The 19,435-nt window shown below is 35.7% G+C and overlaps 1 protein-coding gene across 1 annotated transcript in view; it reads left to right on the forward strand.

Moving 5' to 3' along the window:
• Positions 1-19,435, forward strand: part of LRRIQ3 (leucine rich repeats and IQ motif containing 3) — a 193,398-nt gene that overhangs the window by 90,165 nt on the left and 83,798 nt on the right. Inside the window, exon 5 of the mRNA XM_036084757.2 lies at positions 12,485-12,641. Within this exon, the coding sequence (XP_035940650.2) occupies positions 12,485-12,641 (157 nt within the window). The remainder of the gene's footprint in view (positions 1-12,484; positions 12,642-19,435) is intronic.

The raw sequence follows: 19,435 nt of genomic DNA on the forward strand, positions 1-19,435 counted from the left end.
TAGAGACATTCATTACTATGTACTACCCTCTTAGTATTGCTTTTGCTGCATCCCATAAGTTTTGGTATGTTGTTTTTCCATTTTGATTTATCTTAAGATACTTTTTAAAATTTTCCCTTTAAATTTTTCTTCAAACCGTTGATTGGTTGGGAGAGTGTTTTTTAATTTCCATATATTTATAAATTTTTCACTTGTCCTTTTGTTACTGATCTCTAGTTATACCATTGTGGTGAAAGTAGTTACTTGGTATGATGTCAGTCTTCTTGAACTTACTAAGACTTGTTCTGTGGCCTAACATATGATCTATCCTGAAAATGTTTTATGTGCATAAGATAAGAATGTGTATTCTACTGTTGTCAAGTAGGATATTCTGTATTTGTTAAGTCCATTTAGTCTCCAGTGTTGTTCAAATCCACTGTTTCCTTACTGATTCTCTATTTGAATTGATCTATCCATTGTTGAGAATGGGGTATTAAAGTCCCCAACTATTATTGTACTGCTGTTTATCTCTTCTTTTAACTCTGTTAGTTTTTGCTTCATGTATTTAGGTGCTCCAATTTGGGGTGGTATTTAAAATTGATATAACTTTTTGATATATTGATTCCTTTATCATTATATAATGACCTTCTTTGTTTCTTTATACCATTTTTAGCTTAAAGACTATTTTGTCTGATATAGGTATAGTTATCCTATTTTGTTGTTGTCACCATTTGCCTGAAATATCTTTTTTTTAATTTTTTAATTTTTTAATTTTATTTTATGTTCTGTTAATCACCATACATTACATCATTAGTTTTTGATGTAGTGTTCCATGATTCATTGTTTGCAAATAACACCCAGTGCTCCATTCAATATGTGCCCTCTTTGATACCCATCACCAGGCTAACCCATCCCCCCACCCCCTCCCTTCTAGAACCCTCATTTTGTTTCTCAGAGTCCATAGTCTCTCATGGATTGTCTCCCCCTCCGATTCCCCCCCTTCTTTTTTCCCTTCCTACTATCTTCTTCTTCTTTTTTTTTTTTTTTTAACATATAATGTATTATTTGTTTCAGAAGTACAGGTCTGTGATTTATCAGTCTTACACCATTCACAGTGCTCACCATAGCACATACCCTCCCCAATGTCTATCACCAGCCACCCCATATCTATTTACTCTCAGGCTATCTATGTCTTTAAGGCTAAAGTGAGTCTCTTGTAGGCAGCATATTGTTGGATCTTGTTTTTAGCCATTTTATATCTTTTGATTGCAAGATTTAATCCAGTTATGTTAAAGTAACTATTGATAAGGACTTACTACTGCCACTTTCTTGTTTTCTGGTTGTTTTACAAATCCATTTTTCCTTGTTTCCTACTCTGTCTTTTTTGGATTTTGATGTCTTTTCATGTTAGTATGATCTGATTTCTTTATCATCTTCTCTACTATAGTTACTACAGATATTTCCCTTGTGGTTACCATGAGGCGTATATAAGATATCTTAAAATTATAACATCTTGTTTTAACTAATAACAACCTCAATAGAATTCCTAAGCTTTATACTTTTACTTTTCCTCTCCCTCACATTTAGATTATTGATGTTACAATTTATGTATTTTTATGTTGTGCAACTAATAATAATTTTGCAGTTATGGTTACTTTTACTATGTTTGTCTTTTTAACTTTTAAACTAGAGTTATAAATGAATTTGACACCATTAGTATATTATAAGCCAAGACCTATGTCAAGGAGCTTGCCACTTGTTTTCTTCTAGGAATTTTATGGTTTCAAGTCTTATATTCAAGTCTTTATTCCATTTTGAGTTAATTTTTATGTATGGTATGAAATAATTGTCCAGTTTCTTTCTTTTCCATGTTGCTGTTCAGTTTTCCTAGCATTTATTGAAGATACTGTTTTTTTTCCCATTGTATATTCTTGGCTACTTTGTCATAAAGTAACTGATCATATATGCTGAGATTATTTCTGGGATCTCTATTCTGTTCCATCAACCTATGTGTCTATTTAATGCCAATACCATAATCTTTGATCACTCTATAATGTAGTTTGAAATCAGGGATCATGATGCCTCCAGCTTTGGTCTCTCTCAAGATTGCTTTGGATATTTAGGGTCTTTTGTAGTTTCACCCAAATTTTAGAATTGTTTCTTCTAGTTCTGTCATTGATATTTTGATAGGGGTTGCATTGAATGTGTAGATTGTTTTGGGGAGTATGGACATTTTAATAATATTAATTCTTCTACTCCATGAGCACAGAATATATTTCCATTTCTTTGAGTCCTTTACAGTTTCTTTCATAAGTATCTTATACTTTTAGTGTGCTGGTCTTTCCCCTTCTTGATTAAACTTATGCCTAGGTGTTTTATTTTTTCTGATGTGATTGTAAATGGGATTGTTGTCTTGACTTCTCTTTCTGATAGTTTGTTATTATTGTATAGAAACAACAGATTTTTGTATGAGGGTCTTGTATCTTACAACTTTACTGAATTCATTTATTAGTTCAAGCAGTTTTTTGATGGAGTCTTTAGGGTTTTCTACATATAATATAATGCCATATACAAATAGTGGCAGTTTACTTCCTCCTTTCCACTTTGAATATTTTTTGTTTCTTTTTCTTGACTAATTGCTCTGGGTAAGCCTTCCAATACTATGTTGAATAAAAGTGGCAAGAGTGGGTATCTTTGTCATGTTCCTGATCTTTGAGGAAAAGCTCTTAACTTTTCAACATTGAATATGATGTTAGCTGTAGGCTTGTCATATCTGGCCCTTGTTATGTTGAGGTATATTTCCTTTATACACACTCTATTGAGAATTTTTATCATAAATGGATACTGAATTTTGTGACATGTTTTTTTTCTTTATCTATTGAGATGATCGTATGAATTTTAGCCTTTGTTAATGTAGTGTATCATGTTGATTGATTTGCAAATGTTAAACCATCTTTACAACTCTGGAATACATCCCACTTGATCATGGTGTACAGTACTCTTAATGTATTGTTGAATTCAGTTTGCTAATAATTTGTTGAAGATTTGGGAACTGGCCTATAATTTTTTTTTTTTCTTGTGATGTCCTTGTCTGATTTTGATATCAGGATAATGCTGGCCTTATAAATAGAGTTTGGAGGTGTTTCCTCTTCTATTTTTTGGAGGAGTTTGAGATGGATTGGTATTAATTCTACTTTAAATGTTTGGTAGAAGTTGCCAGTGAAACCATCTGGTCCTGACCTTTTGTTTCTAGGGAGTTTTAAGATTACTGATTCACTCTACCTACTAGTAATTGGTCTGTTCAGATTTTCTGTTTCTTTAAGATTCAGTCGTGGAAGGTTGTATGTTTCTTTGAATGTGTCCGTTTCTTTTTGGTTTACCTATTTGTTAGCCTTTAATTGTTTGTAATAGTCTTACAATTTTTAGTATTTGTGTGGTATAATTTGTAACATCTCCTCTTTCATTTCTGATTTTATTTGATGAGACTTTTTTTCTTGATGAGTCTTCCTAACGTTTTGTCAGTTTTGTTTATCTTTCCAGAGAAACAGCTCTTGGTTTCATTGATCCTTTCTACAATGTTTTTAGTCTATATTTTATTTATTGCTGTTTTGATCTTTGTTATTTCCTTCCTTCTGTTTGGGATTCATTTGTACTTATTTTTTTAGTTCCTTGAGGTGGATGATTAGTTTATTTGAGATTTTTCTTGTTTTCTGAGGTAGGCATTTATTGTTATGAACTTCTTTCTTAGAACTGCTTTTGCTATATCCCATAAGTGTTGTTATATCATATTTCCATTTTATTTTGTCTCCAGGTATTTTATCTTATTTTTTTATTTCTTCATTGACTCATTGATTGTTCAAAACATGTTGTTTAGTGTCCACATATTTGTTAATTTCCCAGTTTTCTTTTTATAGTTTATTTCTAGTTTTATGCCATTGTGGTTGGCAGAGATGCTTGATATGATTTCAATCTTTTAAATTTGTTATGACTCCTTTGGTGGCCTAATATATGATCTATTCTGGAGAATGTTCTATGTACATTTAAGAAAATGTGTATTGTGGAGCACCTGGGTGGCTCAGTCATTAAGCATCTGCCTTCGGCTCAGGTCATGATCCCAGGGTCCTGGGATTGAGCCCCGCATTGGGCTCCCTGCTACACGGGAAGCCTGCTTCTCCCTCTCCCACTCCTCCTGCTTGTGTTCCTGCTTTCGCTATCTCTCTCTGTCAGATAAATAAATAAAATCTTAAAAAAAAAAAAAAGAAAATGTGTGTTGCATTTCTTTGGGATGAAATGTTCTATATACATCTGTTAAGTTCATCTAGCTTAACATTTTATTTAAGGTTGATGTTTTCTTATTGATTTTCTATCTGGATGATTTATCTATTGATGTAACTGGGGTATTAAAGTCCCCTACTATCATTGTTTCACTATGTCTCCTTTTAGGTCTGTTAACATGTGTTTTATATGTTTAGATTATCTTATGTGGGGTATATAAATATTTACAAATGTTATATCCTCTTGTTGGATTGACTTCTTTATCATCATGGAATGCCCTTCTTTATGTCTCACTACAGTGTTTGTTTTAAAGTCTATTTTGAAAAACAACAGCAACAACAAGCAAACAAACAGAAGTCTGTTTTGTCTGATATAAATATAGTTTCCTCAGCTTTCTGTTGGTTTTCATTTGCATGGAATATCTTTTTCATGCCCTCACTTTCAATCTTGCATGATCTGAAGTGAGTCTCTTATAGGCGGCCTATAGACTGGTCTTTAAAAAAGAGTCCATTCTGCCATTCTGTGTCTTTTGGAGAATATAGTGCATCTACATTTAAATTAATTACTGATAGTTATGTACTTACTGACATTTTGTTAATTGTTTTAGTGGGTTTTTTTAAATTTTATTTTGTTTTGTAGTTTCTGTTTCTTTTTCTTTTTTTTCTCTTGCTGTCTTCCTTTGTGGTGTGATGATTTTCTTTTGTGATGTGCTTAGATTTCTTTCTCATTATCTTTTGTTTATCTACTATAGGTATTTTCTTGGTGGTTGCCATGAGGCTTAAATATAACAACTTATAATAATTTATTCTAAGTTGATAACTTAAGTTTCAAAGCATTTTAAATCCCTACATTTTACCCTTCCCTCCCAACACTTTGTTTTTGTTGTCACATTTTGCATTTTTATCTTGTTCACTTCCTTAACTAGTTAATATAGTTACCATTATTTTTACTTCTTTTGTCTTTTAACCTTCATACTAGCTGTATAAGTGATCAATCTACTACCTTTACTATACTATTTACCTTCAACACTGAGAGCTGTCCTTTTGTTTTTGTTGTTTAGTTTTATTGTTGCTAATTAATGTCCTTTCTTTTCAGCTTAAAGAAGTACCTTTAACATTTTTTGTAAGGCAAGTTTAATGGTGATAGTCTCCTTAGTCTTTGCCTCTCTAGAAAATTCTCTATTTCTCTTTTAATTCTGAATGATATATGCTGCTGCGTAGAGTATTTTGGTTGAGAATTTTCTGCTTTTAGCACTTTGAATATATCATACCTCTGCCTTCTGGCTTGTAAAGTTTCTGATGAAAAATCTGCTGATAGTGTTATGAGGGCTCCCTTATACATGCCAAGTTGTTTCTCTTTTGCTGCTTTTAAAATGCTCTTCTTGTTTTTAAACTTGACAATTTTATTATAATGTGTCTTGGTGTAGGTCTCTGATTTCATCTTAGTTGGAACTCTTTGTAGTGTCCTGTGGGTGGTAATCTGCCAAGAACTGTCTCTCTGATTGTTACAGTCTTGTGTGACCCAGGAACACAAGCTCCTCCTCCCCTCCCCCAGCCCCAGCCACCAGAGCCTGAGGATCAAGGACTATCCCCTGGGCAGCAGCCATAAAAACCAGGGTACTATCAGGTAAGAGACTTGTACAGGAGCTTTCTTTGAGAGATGCTAGTGCTCTAGGAGAGCATGGTGGGGGGAGAGAGCGTGAAATTAGTGCCCACCCTCCAAGGTTTCAGGAAATGTTTACAGTTAGTCCTTAGATATGTGTTTAATTAGAAGCCTGCCCCTCAGGCTGAAGCTATAACCTGAAGCTAATAGGTCTCTTTAACAGAAAGATTGAACTCCTATATCTGCTGCTTTGTGCTATAACCGGGGCATGGTAGCTGTTTAAGAACTTTTTATCCATTATTTACATTCCTGTGGGACCCGTGAGTATAAGCCTTACTGGTTACCAGAGCTAGTCAATATAGACCTGTCCCCTGACAGCAGCTACAAAAATCTGGGCACCAGGAAAGGGTATAAATGCCTTTCAGGAAGATACTTAGCTAGCTGGACTGAAACAGAGGGAGAGTACAAAGATTATATCCACTGGCCTTAGTTCTCTGAGAACACTTCCATAGGTTTTTATAATTGTGCCAAACCAGAAACTTGACCCTCAGGCCAATTCTCCTGGGGAAGGAAATGGTCTCTTTCTCAGAAAGATGGGCAGTGTGTTTCAATGTGCTATCTGTTTAGTGCCCTGGGATTTGTAGTCTGCCAAGAACTTTCTCTCCAATTGTTATAGTCCCATGGGACCCAAGAACTCAAGTCCCCTTTGTCTCCATAGCCAGGTGATTAAAGGCAGCTGTAAAAACCAGGTGACTGATATAAAAACTGGGGCACCAGATAGGTGAAGAAGCTCTCCTCTGGGCTGTACTGGTGTTCTGGAGTGCAGTAGAAGGAAAGTGCAAAAATGGGATCTACCAAAAAAGGAAAGAAATAGAAAAAAAGAAGGAGAAGGAAGAAGAAAAGAAAAGAAAAAAAAAAAAGATGTCACCTGCTGGCTTTGGCAAGGCAGGAGAGCATGCAGGAAAGTGCCCATTAGCTGGAGCATAATGGTGACACCCACAGGAAGCGGGGCTGGGGGGAAGGTGGTAAGTTCCAGCTTTAGCAAGACGGGGAGAGCAGGAAGATGTCACCCACTCCTCTGATTCTGTAGGATAATCTAGTAAGTAATCAGTGCTTTAGAATTAGGAAATGAGTCCTTCACCCAAAGTCTGGGTGGTTTTTAAAGGACTACTTCTGCACTGGGTCCTGGGTGGGTGAATCTGCATGTAGGCCCTTTAGGAGATGAATTGTTTATCAGATAGTTCATAGATCTCAATTTCTTTAGGGCTAATTATTGGAGCTTTATTAGTACCCATGTTATATTTACTTGATTTTTGTCATCTTTCATTCCTTACATTGGTATCTGCACTTTTGGTTAAAAAGTCTCCTTTTCCAGACTTTATAGGTTCACTTTGACAGAGGCACTTCTCCAGGTAGCTCAGTTTGTGTATCTGGATGTGTCTGCTGATAATGTCCTTGGGCAGGTGGTGCCTGCTATTAGGGTCTATTTTTGGTGAGGCAGCTGTTCTAGCTCTGAGGGTGTACCCTCAGAAGAGCTAGACAGGACTCCTGGCTTGGTTTCTCACTTGGCTTGCCCACGTGAGAACGTAGTGTGGGCTCTGTGGTTGCCTGGATCAGCCTCTGGTTAGATTTATTAGATGGTTGGGATTTGGTAGTATACTCAGCAGTAGATGAAGCTTTGAATTAGTTTCTTTGCCCTGGCAGGACAGTAGGACAGGAGTCAGGACTTTCACATCTCATTATGTGACTGAATAGCCTCGTCAGGTGAGGCCACCAGTTTTGCTCTGCAGACAGGGAAAGCCATGGGCTGTGCTCTGTTCAAATGCCACTATGAGCAGAGCTATTGGATGGGATGCACAGTTTCTTGTGTGCTCTGGTAAGATTCGCAGGTTGGGCAGGCTAAAGCCAATATTCAGCAATGAGTACAAATCAGTTTCCTTGCCTAGGTGCAGTGAGAGAAGCAGCAGTTCCAAGGCCAGTAAGGTTCTTTGTGGCCTTGACTCAAACTGTCCCTGATGCAAGTTTCCCGGCTGAACAGGACCACTGGCTTTCCTTGGGGGCAATCAGCTCCATCTGCCTGCCACTCATTTTTGCTGGGTTACATGGCAGCTTCTGGGTATTCTCACCAGCCCTTTCTGTCAGATGGAACCAGGGATCATGCTCTGCAGCAGGTGGGGCTATGACTCAGCTCTCCTGTGGGGGGACCACTTCAGACAACTCCCAAGTTTTCCTAAACAGGCTTTCCCATTGAGGGGGACCAGGAGCTATAGTGAACAGTGGTGAAGCCATGAATTAACTCCCTTGACTGGGCAAAGCAGGGGAACCCTCTAAACTGGGTGCTACATTTACTCTGGGGGTGATCAGCTCTGCCCACCTACCTCTTAGCTTGAGCATTGCTGGTGTTCCCTGCCTGTGAAATGATGCCAGGAGCCATGCTTTAAAGTGGTAGGGCTATGACTTAGCTCCCAGGCAATGGCAGGTTCCAGGGCCAGCAGATCTCCTTGTTTGACTATGTGAATCAGGCAGACCCATAGCCTGCCGAGTTCCTAGATCATATTGTGCCACTGATTTGATTCTGCAAATGAACAGAAACACTCTTTGGGACTACTACATGGGCTCTGCTGGTAGGAATTCAGTCTGCTGAGATCCCAGTGCTGGTCTCACCCTGCTTTATCACAATCAGATTCCCAATAGCTGAGCACCACAGATTCCTCTATAATCCCCCTAGGGTGAGAGCAGAGTAGGGGCTTCCCCAAATGACCCACAACACTGCAGGAGCTGGATATCACCCTTGGGTTCTCTTTTCCCACTGGAAGAGCTGTAGGCTCAGGGGAGACTTCTCAGTGTGGTGCTGCACTGGCCTGAAGGAGGAGGATTGCTGTCCACATGTAGTGACTCCTTTTACCCTTCTACTGCATTATGTCTTGGTCTCTGTGGTGCATTGGAGGGTGTGCTTCAGCCTTACCTCTATGTTCTAGGATTCTCTCAATGGTGTTTTATCCATGAATGGTTATTAGTTGTTCTTGTGTGGGAGAGCAAAGTCAGGAATGACATATGTCACCATCTTAATGATGTTACCTCTTCTCACTTTCAGTTTCAAAAGATGGTTTTGATGAATATAAAATTCTTGGTTGAAAGATTTTTTCCCCCTCTTTTTAGTACTTTGACTATGTCATACTACTGCCTGCTGACCTCCATTGTTTCTTGTGAGAAGTCTGCAGTCAATCTTATTTGGGTTCGCTTGTGCATGGCTAGGCTTTTTCTTCTGCTGTTTTCAGGATTTTCCCTTTGATTTTTGGATTTCAACTATTTTTTCTGAAGAATTTATTTATTTATTTGAGAGCAAGAGAGAGAAAGAGAGAGAGCACACAGAGGGAGAATGAGAGGGAGAAGCAGACTCCCCACTGAGCAGAAAGCCCGATGCAGGTCTCAGTCCCAGGACACTGAGATCATGACCTGAACTGAAGGCAGATGCTTAACCTACTGAGCCACCCAGGTGCACATGGATTTCAACTATTTTGCTATGATATGTCTGGATGTGATTTTTATGCATTTATTTTACTTACAGTTTTTTTGAGCTCTTGGATGTGTAGATTAATGTTTTTCATGAGATTTCAGAATGTTTTAATACTTCTAATATTTTTTTCAGTCTCTTTTCTCTATCTCCTCTGCTCTGGTAAGTCCCATTACTCATATGTTGGTGGACTTAATTGTATCTCACATTTTTTTTTGTGGGTTTGTTCATTTGTCTTCATTATTTTCTGTTTATCAGCATAATCTTTATCAGTCTCTTCAAGTTTTCTGATGTTTTCTTCTTCCAATTCAAATCTGTTGAACTACTTTAGCAAAATTATCATTTCAGTGACTGTACTTTTCAACTGCAGAATTTCCGTTTGGTTCTGTTTTGTAATTTCTATGTCTTTATTGATAATCTCTATTTGAAAAGATATTGTCTTTATACCTTTCTTTACTTATTTGAGGCTTATTTCCTTTAAACATATTTATAATAGTTGCCTTGAAGTATTTATCTGTTATGTCTGTGATTTGTCCCTTTCAAAGGCAGTTTTAAAGGCCTACTCTTTGCTTATACTTTTGTGTTTCTTTGCCTCTTAATTTTTTTTGTTGAAAACTGGACATTTTAATAGTATATTGTAACCACCCTTGATTGATCTCCTTACCCAGGACTTATTTGTTTAATAACTTGGCTAGACTATTTTAGTAAACTTTATTTCCCCTGCATTGGGTAGCCTCTGGTATTGCTCCTTAGAGGGCAAACTTTTAGCGAGGTGCAGTCACCCTTGAAATGACAGTGATTATAGCAGGGCTCTCTTTGAGTTTCTCTTTTTCTGATTTCTCTGTTAGGCTATTCTGAACTCCTTTGATATCACACCTATTATTAGCTTTCACTAATTGCCAGCTGACTATTGTTTTCAACAATATCCTGGGAAATAAATTGCTCCATAGTGTGATCTTTTAAAACTGGGCTCTTTACAAAAGTAATCTTTGAGGCCAGTTTTTGCAGTTTGTTCAGATCTCAGAAGGGCTCTTCTTAGCTGTCTCTTCTCCTAGTTCTCTTTGGTAAACCTCAAGATGGTTTAGTTTAGCTTTCTACTCTCTTAGATCTACCCTTCTCCTTTTAAGTGTTTATCTCTTTCTGAGGGCAAGGGCTCTCAGGGTTCCAGGATTCTCTACCTATTGCACCTGGGTTAGAGCTTCTGCCTTATAAGTGAGTTCTGAGAGGAGGAAGAGAACCCAAGTTCTCTCAGACATTCTTGCTTGAAATAGATTCTCTAAAACATGGACCCAGGCTAGGGTATTTCTTGCAATGATACTATAGCCCTCGACTGGAACAAGGTAGGGAAGGGATCCTGTGTTTTCTTGGTTTCGCCTTTTTTGGAGTAGAACTTCTGGTAGTCTGAACTTGGGTCAGGGGAAAGAGAGAAAAGAGAGGGTAAGTTGTTTAAATTCAACAGTGTCTCACTGTTCTTACTGAGATATAATAGATTTTATTGAATAAATATTTGTGTATTTGCCATATGCCCTTAAGACAATTTCCAGAGATTTTAAATGGTTGTTTCACTGGGGAGAGGATCCACAGAACTCCTCACAACTGTATCCCAGAAATTGTTTCCCCAATGTGATTCTATTCAAAGCTACTTTTTTCTCAAAACTCAACAATGATTGTCCATCCCAGTGACCTGCTCTGACTAGCTTTTTGTACTTGCTGTTTGCTCTACTAGAATTTTTGTGTGTTTGTTTCCTGAGATTACCACCATATCTTGTTTCTTCTCGGTATTACTATCCCAATCCAGCCTGTGTGAAAAGCAATTCACACATATCTCTAGTGTTTTATTACTATATTATCTATCTCTACTTATTTTTTTATATTTTATTTATTTAGTTGAGAGAGAGACAGAGCTGGTGACAGGGATATAAAGAGAGAGCAGGAGCAGGGAGGGGAGGGAGAAGCAGACTCCCCTCTGAGCAGGGAGGGCTCGATCCCAGGACCCTGGGATCATGACCTGAGCCAAAGGCAAGATGCTTAACTGACTGAGCCACCCAGGCGCCCCTATCTATCTTTACTTATAAGAGAATATAAGCTTCATGGTATTGGGGACTTTCTTCTCTTCACAGAGCACATATTGGTCACTTTCAGAATAATATTTTTTGTTGAAAAATCCCTTACTTTTTCTTCTTTTGGCAGTTAGGTGACCACTAAGATTTCAGTAACCTGTTTTATTTGTAGCTATGTGTGCTTATCTGACTATATTTTTGTTACATTTGTAAGTGAGCAGAAGTAATAAGTACAACTGCAGCTTGAAGTACCTAAATGATAATTGTAACCTCTTTGTTTACATGTTTTTCACTTCTCATGGGCTGGAATGCATCAGTTATATGGGTTGCTGACAGTGTGTCTGAAAAGGGTGAGGCAAGATTTAATGACTTTATAGAACAGAGCTGCCCCACTGGTCATCATGAGAGAAAAGTAAACTTCTACCTTATTAAAGCCATTATAAGTTTTAGTCTTTTACTATATTGTACACTAGATCATCAACAAAAATATTTTGAATGAAGAAATGAATAGATGGAGCCCATTTTAAAAATCTAGAAAATGGGAAAAATTGCTTTCCTTGGTTAATTTTGTTTTACCTCTGCTAATTAATAATAATGGCAACTGTAATCTTTCTATTTGGTTCATCATTTTAATTCAAACAACTTTATTATTTCATCACATAGAATGAGTGTTACTGACTTCTGCACTGGAGCAGAAAAATCAAAAGAGTTCATACTGGTTACCTTATATTTCTATAGATAATTTAGTCATGTTCTTCTTGCCATTATATTATAAAATACATAGCCAAACATTTGTACAGAATTGTCTGTGGATTCATATCACCAGAGATTTCTCAGCACTCATTCATCCCTTGGTGAATGATGATGAGCAAACCTTAGTGCCTAAATAGTTTTATATAGTAGTAATATGAAAACAAATTATCACATTAAATTTACTGCCATGTTTTCAAAGGTGTAAGTGAACTCATGAGTAGTTTTCTTTCTTTATGGCAAAAAAAAAACTAAAAAAACAAACAAACAAAAAACTAAATGACAATTTCCCCCTTATATTCAGCCCCTTGTTGTTGTGCAAAAAACATCAGGAGAAATTTATTAGTGAATGTGAAACAAAATGGATTTACATACAAAAAGGATATGAAGCCAGGCTCTTCAAGGATCTCTTTTTTCAGCCTGAAACTAATATAACGGGAAAGCTTACACATTGGAAACATGTAAGTATAATTAATTTTTTACTTATCTTTAAAATATTTTTATTTAAGATACTATAGTTATAATTTATGTAGCATTAGTAAAATTTCTTCATTCTCTTTTAAATAGTTTCCATTTATTATTAATATTCTGCTTGAGATTTTCTTGATGAAAAAAGGTCATATAATAACAGAGCACAAATATAATTTTTGTGGTGCATTATTCTTATTACAACCATTTTATAATTTATGTTTTGTATATATATTTTTCTTCTATTGATTATTACAAGTAGTTATTAACATTAATGTAAAAATCTCTTCATAGTAGTTGAAAACTTAAAAAAGTATTTAGTTTATTAAAGACTGATGATACTATATATATTCATTCATTGTTTTATGCTGTTATGTATTGCTTAGAGGACACATTGAAAATAGAACGAAGATTTTATTTATTGAGTGGCTACTATGTATCAGGCACTGTGCTAGATATTTTGCATGTATTCTATAATTTATTCTCCACAACACTGTAAGATAGGTATTTTTATCTCATTTTTATAAATAAGGAAACTAATGCTCTGATGGGTTAACTAACTTAACAAAAGCCACACAATTGAGTGGCATTGCTAAGACTTAATTAACTTCAGGTCTTCTGACTCCAGAGTTTGTGCTTTTTTTATCTTTAGAGTTTTTTGTTTTTTGGTTTTTTTTGGATATTATGTAATGGTAGAAGTGAAGACTTGGCATTGTAGTATAACTAACTAGAGCAAACTTTTAATAATGTGTAAAGCACTGTTTGTGATAAACTCCTTCACATGTGGGCCTGTGTCTAAATTGCTTGTACTACAAATGTTTCCATTATATTAACATGATTAGAAAGGATGACAAAAAGTCCAGACTGTCATTAGTCTCTGATTTCAGTGTTAGTGAGGACATGTGTTTGAGAAATAGCACAGGAATACCTTCAAGCCCTTAAAACCCACAAAAAATTATCCATTGAATAAAAACAGGTTTAAAGGCAGATGTATCCCATTCAAAACATTTTCCTCATTAGCACACAGTGCCAACTGTATTAATTTGTTCTAGATGATATTATGCTCTATAAAAGTATGATTCATTTGAAGTGTCTTTTGGCCCTCTATATAGAATATAAACTCACTGATTTCAGGTATGTTACCTACTTTTTTAAATGCTTTATGCAGAGGAAACTTTCACTGAATGTTGCATATGGTATATATCTAATTGACAACCAATTTGGGTATATATTTATGTATTTATAAAATAATTACACACTCATATACGGATTTATGTATATATACATAGCCCTATATCCATATGCAAAATCTTATATACATATATGGATATATGTTGTATTATGGCAAGTGACTGGTATATGTGCATAAACAGGAATAAAATATTCATATTATAGAGGTATTTTATTTAATATCTGTGAAATTACATAGAATATATCATTGTCAGGAAGTATTTTGAATGTTAAGAAATATTGGAAAATATATTCACTATAAGGAGTGTTCTAAAGCTGTCACTATTATTAGAATATTAAAGAACTATATATAGAACTATACTATAGTATAATATAGTATAGAATTCTGCTAAGCATGTCACTATTATTAGAATATTAAAGAACTATATATAGAACTATACTATAGAATATTAAAGAACTAAGAATATTAAAGAACTATTCTTTCATATTCAATAAATATGTACATTTTCCTATGCTTTTTCACTCTTTATAGCTACTATTCATAAAACATTGTAGAAGTTGCTCAGCTCAATTTCTTAGAGTAATTGAAATGATCCTTAATTGTAAGATTCATCTTCGAGTCTTTACTTTTTCTGTATAAAATTGTTGTTCCATCTTCTGTTAGCTTCATTTGTAGTCTCCTCTTTAGCTCACTTATTTGGTATACTATTCTTTTGTTTTTTTTTTACATATCTAGTCATAAGTGACTTAGTGCTTGATTAATTAGAAACTATAGTGAGAGTAAGTGATGCCATAGAGTGCCTAAGAGAACCTAGGATCCAAGAAACATTTTTAAAAGTTAAGAAGTAGGGAAAAGGGAGGAAGTAATAAAATATTGGTATTTAATACTGTGAGTTCATTTTTAAAAATGCTGTGAGCAAATAATGGAAAGGATTGATTAGTAAAGGGTGGAATTCAAGTTTTAGTAATTAGATAAGTAATCAGTGTCTGTTTTTCTCCTGTTTGGGGATGAAATGTGCTTGGTCCAAAAGGCATAAAATGCCCCATTTGCATCGTAACCTAAAATGGAAGGAGCTACAGGAGTGAGTTCAAGGTACATTTATTTAAGAAATGCTGTGCTGCATCATCAAAAGGAATGAGATCTTGCCATTTGCAACGACGTGGATGGAACTGGAGGGTATTATGCTGAGCGAAATAAGTCAAACAGAGAAAGACATGTATCATATGACCTCACTGATATGAGGAATTCTTAATCTCAGGAAACAAACTGAGGGTTGCTGAAGTGGGGAGTGGGGTGGGAGGGATGGGGTGACTGGGTGATAGACACTGGGGAGGGTATGTGCTCTGGTAAGCGCTGTGAATTGTGCAAGACTGTTGAATCTCAGATCTGTACAAACAGATAATGCAATATATGTTAAGAAAAACAAATAATGCAATATATGTTAAGAAAAAAAAAAAGAAGAAGATAGCAGGAGGGAAGAATGAAGGGGGGGAAATTGGAGGGGGAGACGAACCATGAGAGAGGATGGACTCTGAAAAACAAACTGAGGGTTCTAGAGGGGAGGGGGGTGGGAGGATGGGTTAGCCTGGTGATGGGTATTAAAGAGGGCACGTTCTGCATGGAGCACTGGGTGTTATGCACAAACAATGAATCATGGAACACTACATCTAAAACTAATGATGTAATGTATGGGGATTAACATGACAATAAAAAAAAAATGCTGTGCTGCAAAGCCAGAAGTCCATATAAGCATCCAGAATTTATGGTGCATGCTTAAGCTATTAAAGGAGATACAGAACCAAAAGTCAGGATTCATGAGTAAGGAATCTGATTTAAAAAAATTGATCAGAGGAAATTGAGGATCTGGAACAATTGCTAGGGACATTATTTATCCATGGCTTACATGGTCAAATGGTGATTAGTCCTTTTGCAGAGGAGGAACATAGATACAGAATTATGGTGGTCAATTAGATCAAGTTTTAGGGAAGCTTTTATATTATTATAATGTATTTTAGGGAAATTTAGATACTATTATGATGGATTTTGCTGGGACACCCAAGAATATTTGAAATTTTCTTTGACACAGTCAACCCTTTTCCTCAAAGGTTACTGTGGAAAATGTATGTATAGGGAGTAATAGCAAACAAAGCAGTTTCTAACTGGAATGTTGGCCTGAAATTCCATTGCAAAATTTTAGTAACCTTGGCTAGACTATGAGATATTCTTCATTATTTATCCTTTGTTAGCTTTGCATTATTCTTCCACTTATTTCCTATATTGCAAACATGAATTTTAGAAGAGATATAATATAAGAGAAAGTCATACCCATTGGAGCCAAAAGGAAAGAGATTCAGAGGAGGGGAAAGCAATTTGCCATATATTTATCTCAGAGGCAGCCTAGTTGCTCCCCTTCTTCCTGCCCCCGCACTCTTATATCTAAAGCTTCCTTAAGCTGGTTTAATCATATGTTGTTAGGAAGGAGAGAAAGCATCTAAGAGGTAAAAAAGAGTGATGGCCAGGAACCTTAAGGGTTTCAACCTCATGGAAAGAAAGAACAAATCTATCTTGTAGATCTCAATCTTCTCTGACAGCCTATCTCCTAGAATCATGATCTATTTTTTTTTTCCTTAGAACTTGAGCAACACCTTCCCTTCTTGAAGCATGAAGGTTGGAATTACATACCCTTTATCTTGACACATTTTCTGGAGAGGGTGCATATGTTCTCCCTGGTTAGCAACAAAATGAGGAGAGAGATCAATAAGGCAATCTAATCCAATTTCTCTGGAAGGGATTTCTTACTTGGAACCACTTTTAATACACTGAATGTTCACATCTTGTACTCCTTTATGCCATTGTATGATTCCTGGAGGCACTGGACATTATCTAATATGGCAGTCATCTATACTAAAGTAAGATTTGCTTTAGATATGCTGATTTGGTTAAAATTTAGAATATTTTTATTGATTTTTTTCCTTGCTTCCAAATATTTATTTTTCTCATAACTAATGCTAATGGTATATACATGCCATATTGAACATTTTTGTAAAACCAAATAGAACAACATGTTTTCAAATACAGTCCTATGAACCTTTTCCATTATTATTAAATATGTTTTCCTATATATATATATCTTTATATATAGAGAGATATAGACATAGATACCTATCTATCTATCTATATATAGACTTTCAGATTGGCTTCTTTCACTTAGTAATATACATTTAAGTTTCCTCCTTCTCTTCATGGCTTAATAGCTCATTTCCTTTTAGCACTAAATACTATTTCATTGGGTGTACTGCAGTTTATCCATTCATCTATTGAAGGACCTCTTAGTTACTTCGAAATTTTGGCAATTATGAACAAAGTTACTATAATCATCCATGTGCAGGTTTTTGTGTGGACATAAATTTTCAGGTTGTTTAGGTAAATATAGTAGAGCATGATTGCTGAATCATATGGTAAGAATATATTTAGTTTTGTAAAAAAGCTGCCAAACTCTCTTCCAAAGTGGCTATACCATTTTGCATTCCTACCAGCAATGAATGAGAGTTCCTCTTGCTCTGTATCTTTGCCAGGATTTGGTGGTGTCAGTGTTCTAGATCTTGGCTATTCTAATAGATGTTTAATAATGTCTTGTTGCTTTAATTGTAAATTCCTTAATGACATGTACATATTTTCATGTTTACTTGCCATCTGTATATCTTTGGTGAGCTGTAGTTCTCTTTTTACTGTTAAAAAGGTGAGATGATTTATCACATGGCCTATATGAGTAAGAGGAAAGAAAAGGGCTCTCCTTAATCAGGGCTGGTGTGCAGTGTACAAGTGCAATTACATCATAATCTATGTAGATGATATTCCCTGGGGTTTGCACAGCACAGCTTGCATGGAAGGATGAGTTTGCCCTAATTTTATAAATCCAAGTTAACTAATCATATATGAGGATTATATTTGTGTATGTGCACCTACTTTAAATTCAGGTAAATATGGAGGTAGAGGGAGAGAATAATCAGAATAATAATCAGAATAATCATATTACAAGCCAAGAAATATTGAATTTACTTTTGCCCTCTTTTTCTAGTTTAACAGTAAGTGACACTAAGAAAATATAGAGAGGGTTGATCTTATATTGGATTCAGGAGATGTGGATTTGATCACCTCATTTTAATTATGTGAGGTGTTAAAAAGAAACTTACGGATATATATTTTATTTTTAAATTTCGTTGTTTTGTGAAATAAGAGTGCTTTTTTATACTGGAAACTGACCTTTATTTTCAATGTGTTTCTGTAATATTGTTCCAGCTTATATAATTCTATAAGAAAGAAGCTTTGTGATGACATTCTTTAAAAATTGCCCTTTGTTATTATCTGTCATTTTGGGGCCCCATCAGCAATTCAGTTCATTTCAAATGGGTATTTTTTGAATATTTACAATGTCCTTAGCACTGAAACAAACTCTGAGCCTTAAAGAATTATAATCAAGCAAGCCTTATGCAGGAACTTTTAGGGAGAGAGGGAAGAGTTAGGAAAAACTCACTGGGTAGGGACTGATTATATAAAGTGTGGAACTAAGAGGAGTATACAAATTCAAATCTGTTTTACTTGCTTACCTCTAATGGGTCTGACCAAAGGAGATGGAGTTGTCCTGAGTATTAAGACTTCTGGGAAATAGTGGCTTTTAGTGGTAGGTGGAAGTATGAGATATTAGAAGAGTATATAAGGGCAGATGTTAGGGCTGCCTGAGGCTAAGCGTAATTTAATTTAAGCTTAATTCAGCCCTCTTTTGGGGTTCAAAGAAGCAATAATGATGGTTCAAAAGTGAAAGTAAAGCTTAATGACCTCATCAATACTTAGGGGGCTAAATTTAGCCATTTAATAAAGTTTTTCAGATATTTATTGTGTGCTTTTTAGGTATCAGGTTCTCTGCTCATCACTGACAGTAAAAATAAATAAAGCATGTCCCCTTTAATCAAAGATTTTACTGAGACTAAAGAGAGAAGACTTGAAACTAGATGAGTAAGATTAGGACAGAAACATACAAGGATAGTATTACCATTTGTGGTTTCTCAGATGTGTCATTAGCTGAGAGCTCCAGCTTTTAGTTTTTTTTCAGGGTCCAGCTTTGCTTTCAAGTCTAGGTCACACTGTTTTTTTTTCTAGGCAAACTCCAGTCAATTACTGAGTAAGGCAATATTACAAGGACCTGGCCATTTCTACTCAGTATGGGATTTTCAGACAGACAGACTTTGCTTCAGAGTTCCAGGGTGGTTGGCAAAAAGTTTAGCTTTCCCTGATTAATCCACTTCCTCCATTTTCCTTTAACAGGTGTTACTTCCCAATAAATCTTTTGTACACTTAACTCTGTCTTGGTATCTCATTTCCAGAAAAACCAACCTGTGACCATTTAGAATTGAGCAAAGGATTCAATAGCATAACCCATCTGGAAAAAGTAAAGAGCTAGGAACTATGAAGTGCTGATAGTACTGCTCAACAGACACTTTGGTGCATTGAAGTGAATAAATGAGACTTAAATGACTTAAACCTGAGACAGATAGAAATTAGGAAAAAGTAATAAGGAGATCCTTATAAGTTATGCCA

This window comes from Halichoerus grypus, chromosome 5 (assembly GCF_964656455.1).
Source record: "Halichoerus grypus chromosome 5, mHalGry1.hap1.1, whole genome shotgun sequence".
Lineage (NCBI taxonomy): Eukaryota > Metazoa > Chordata > Mammalia > Carnivora > Phocidae > Halichoerus > Halichoerus grypus.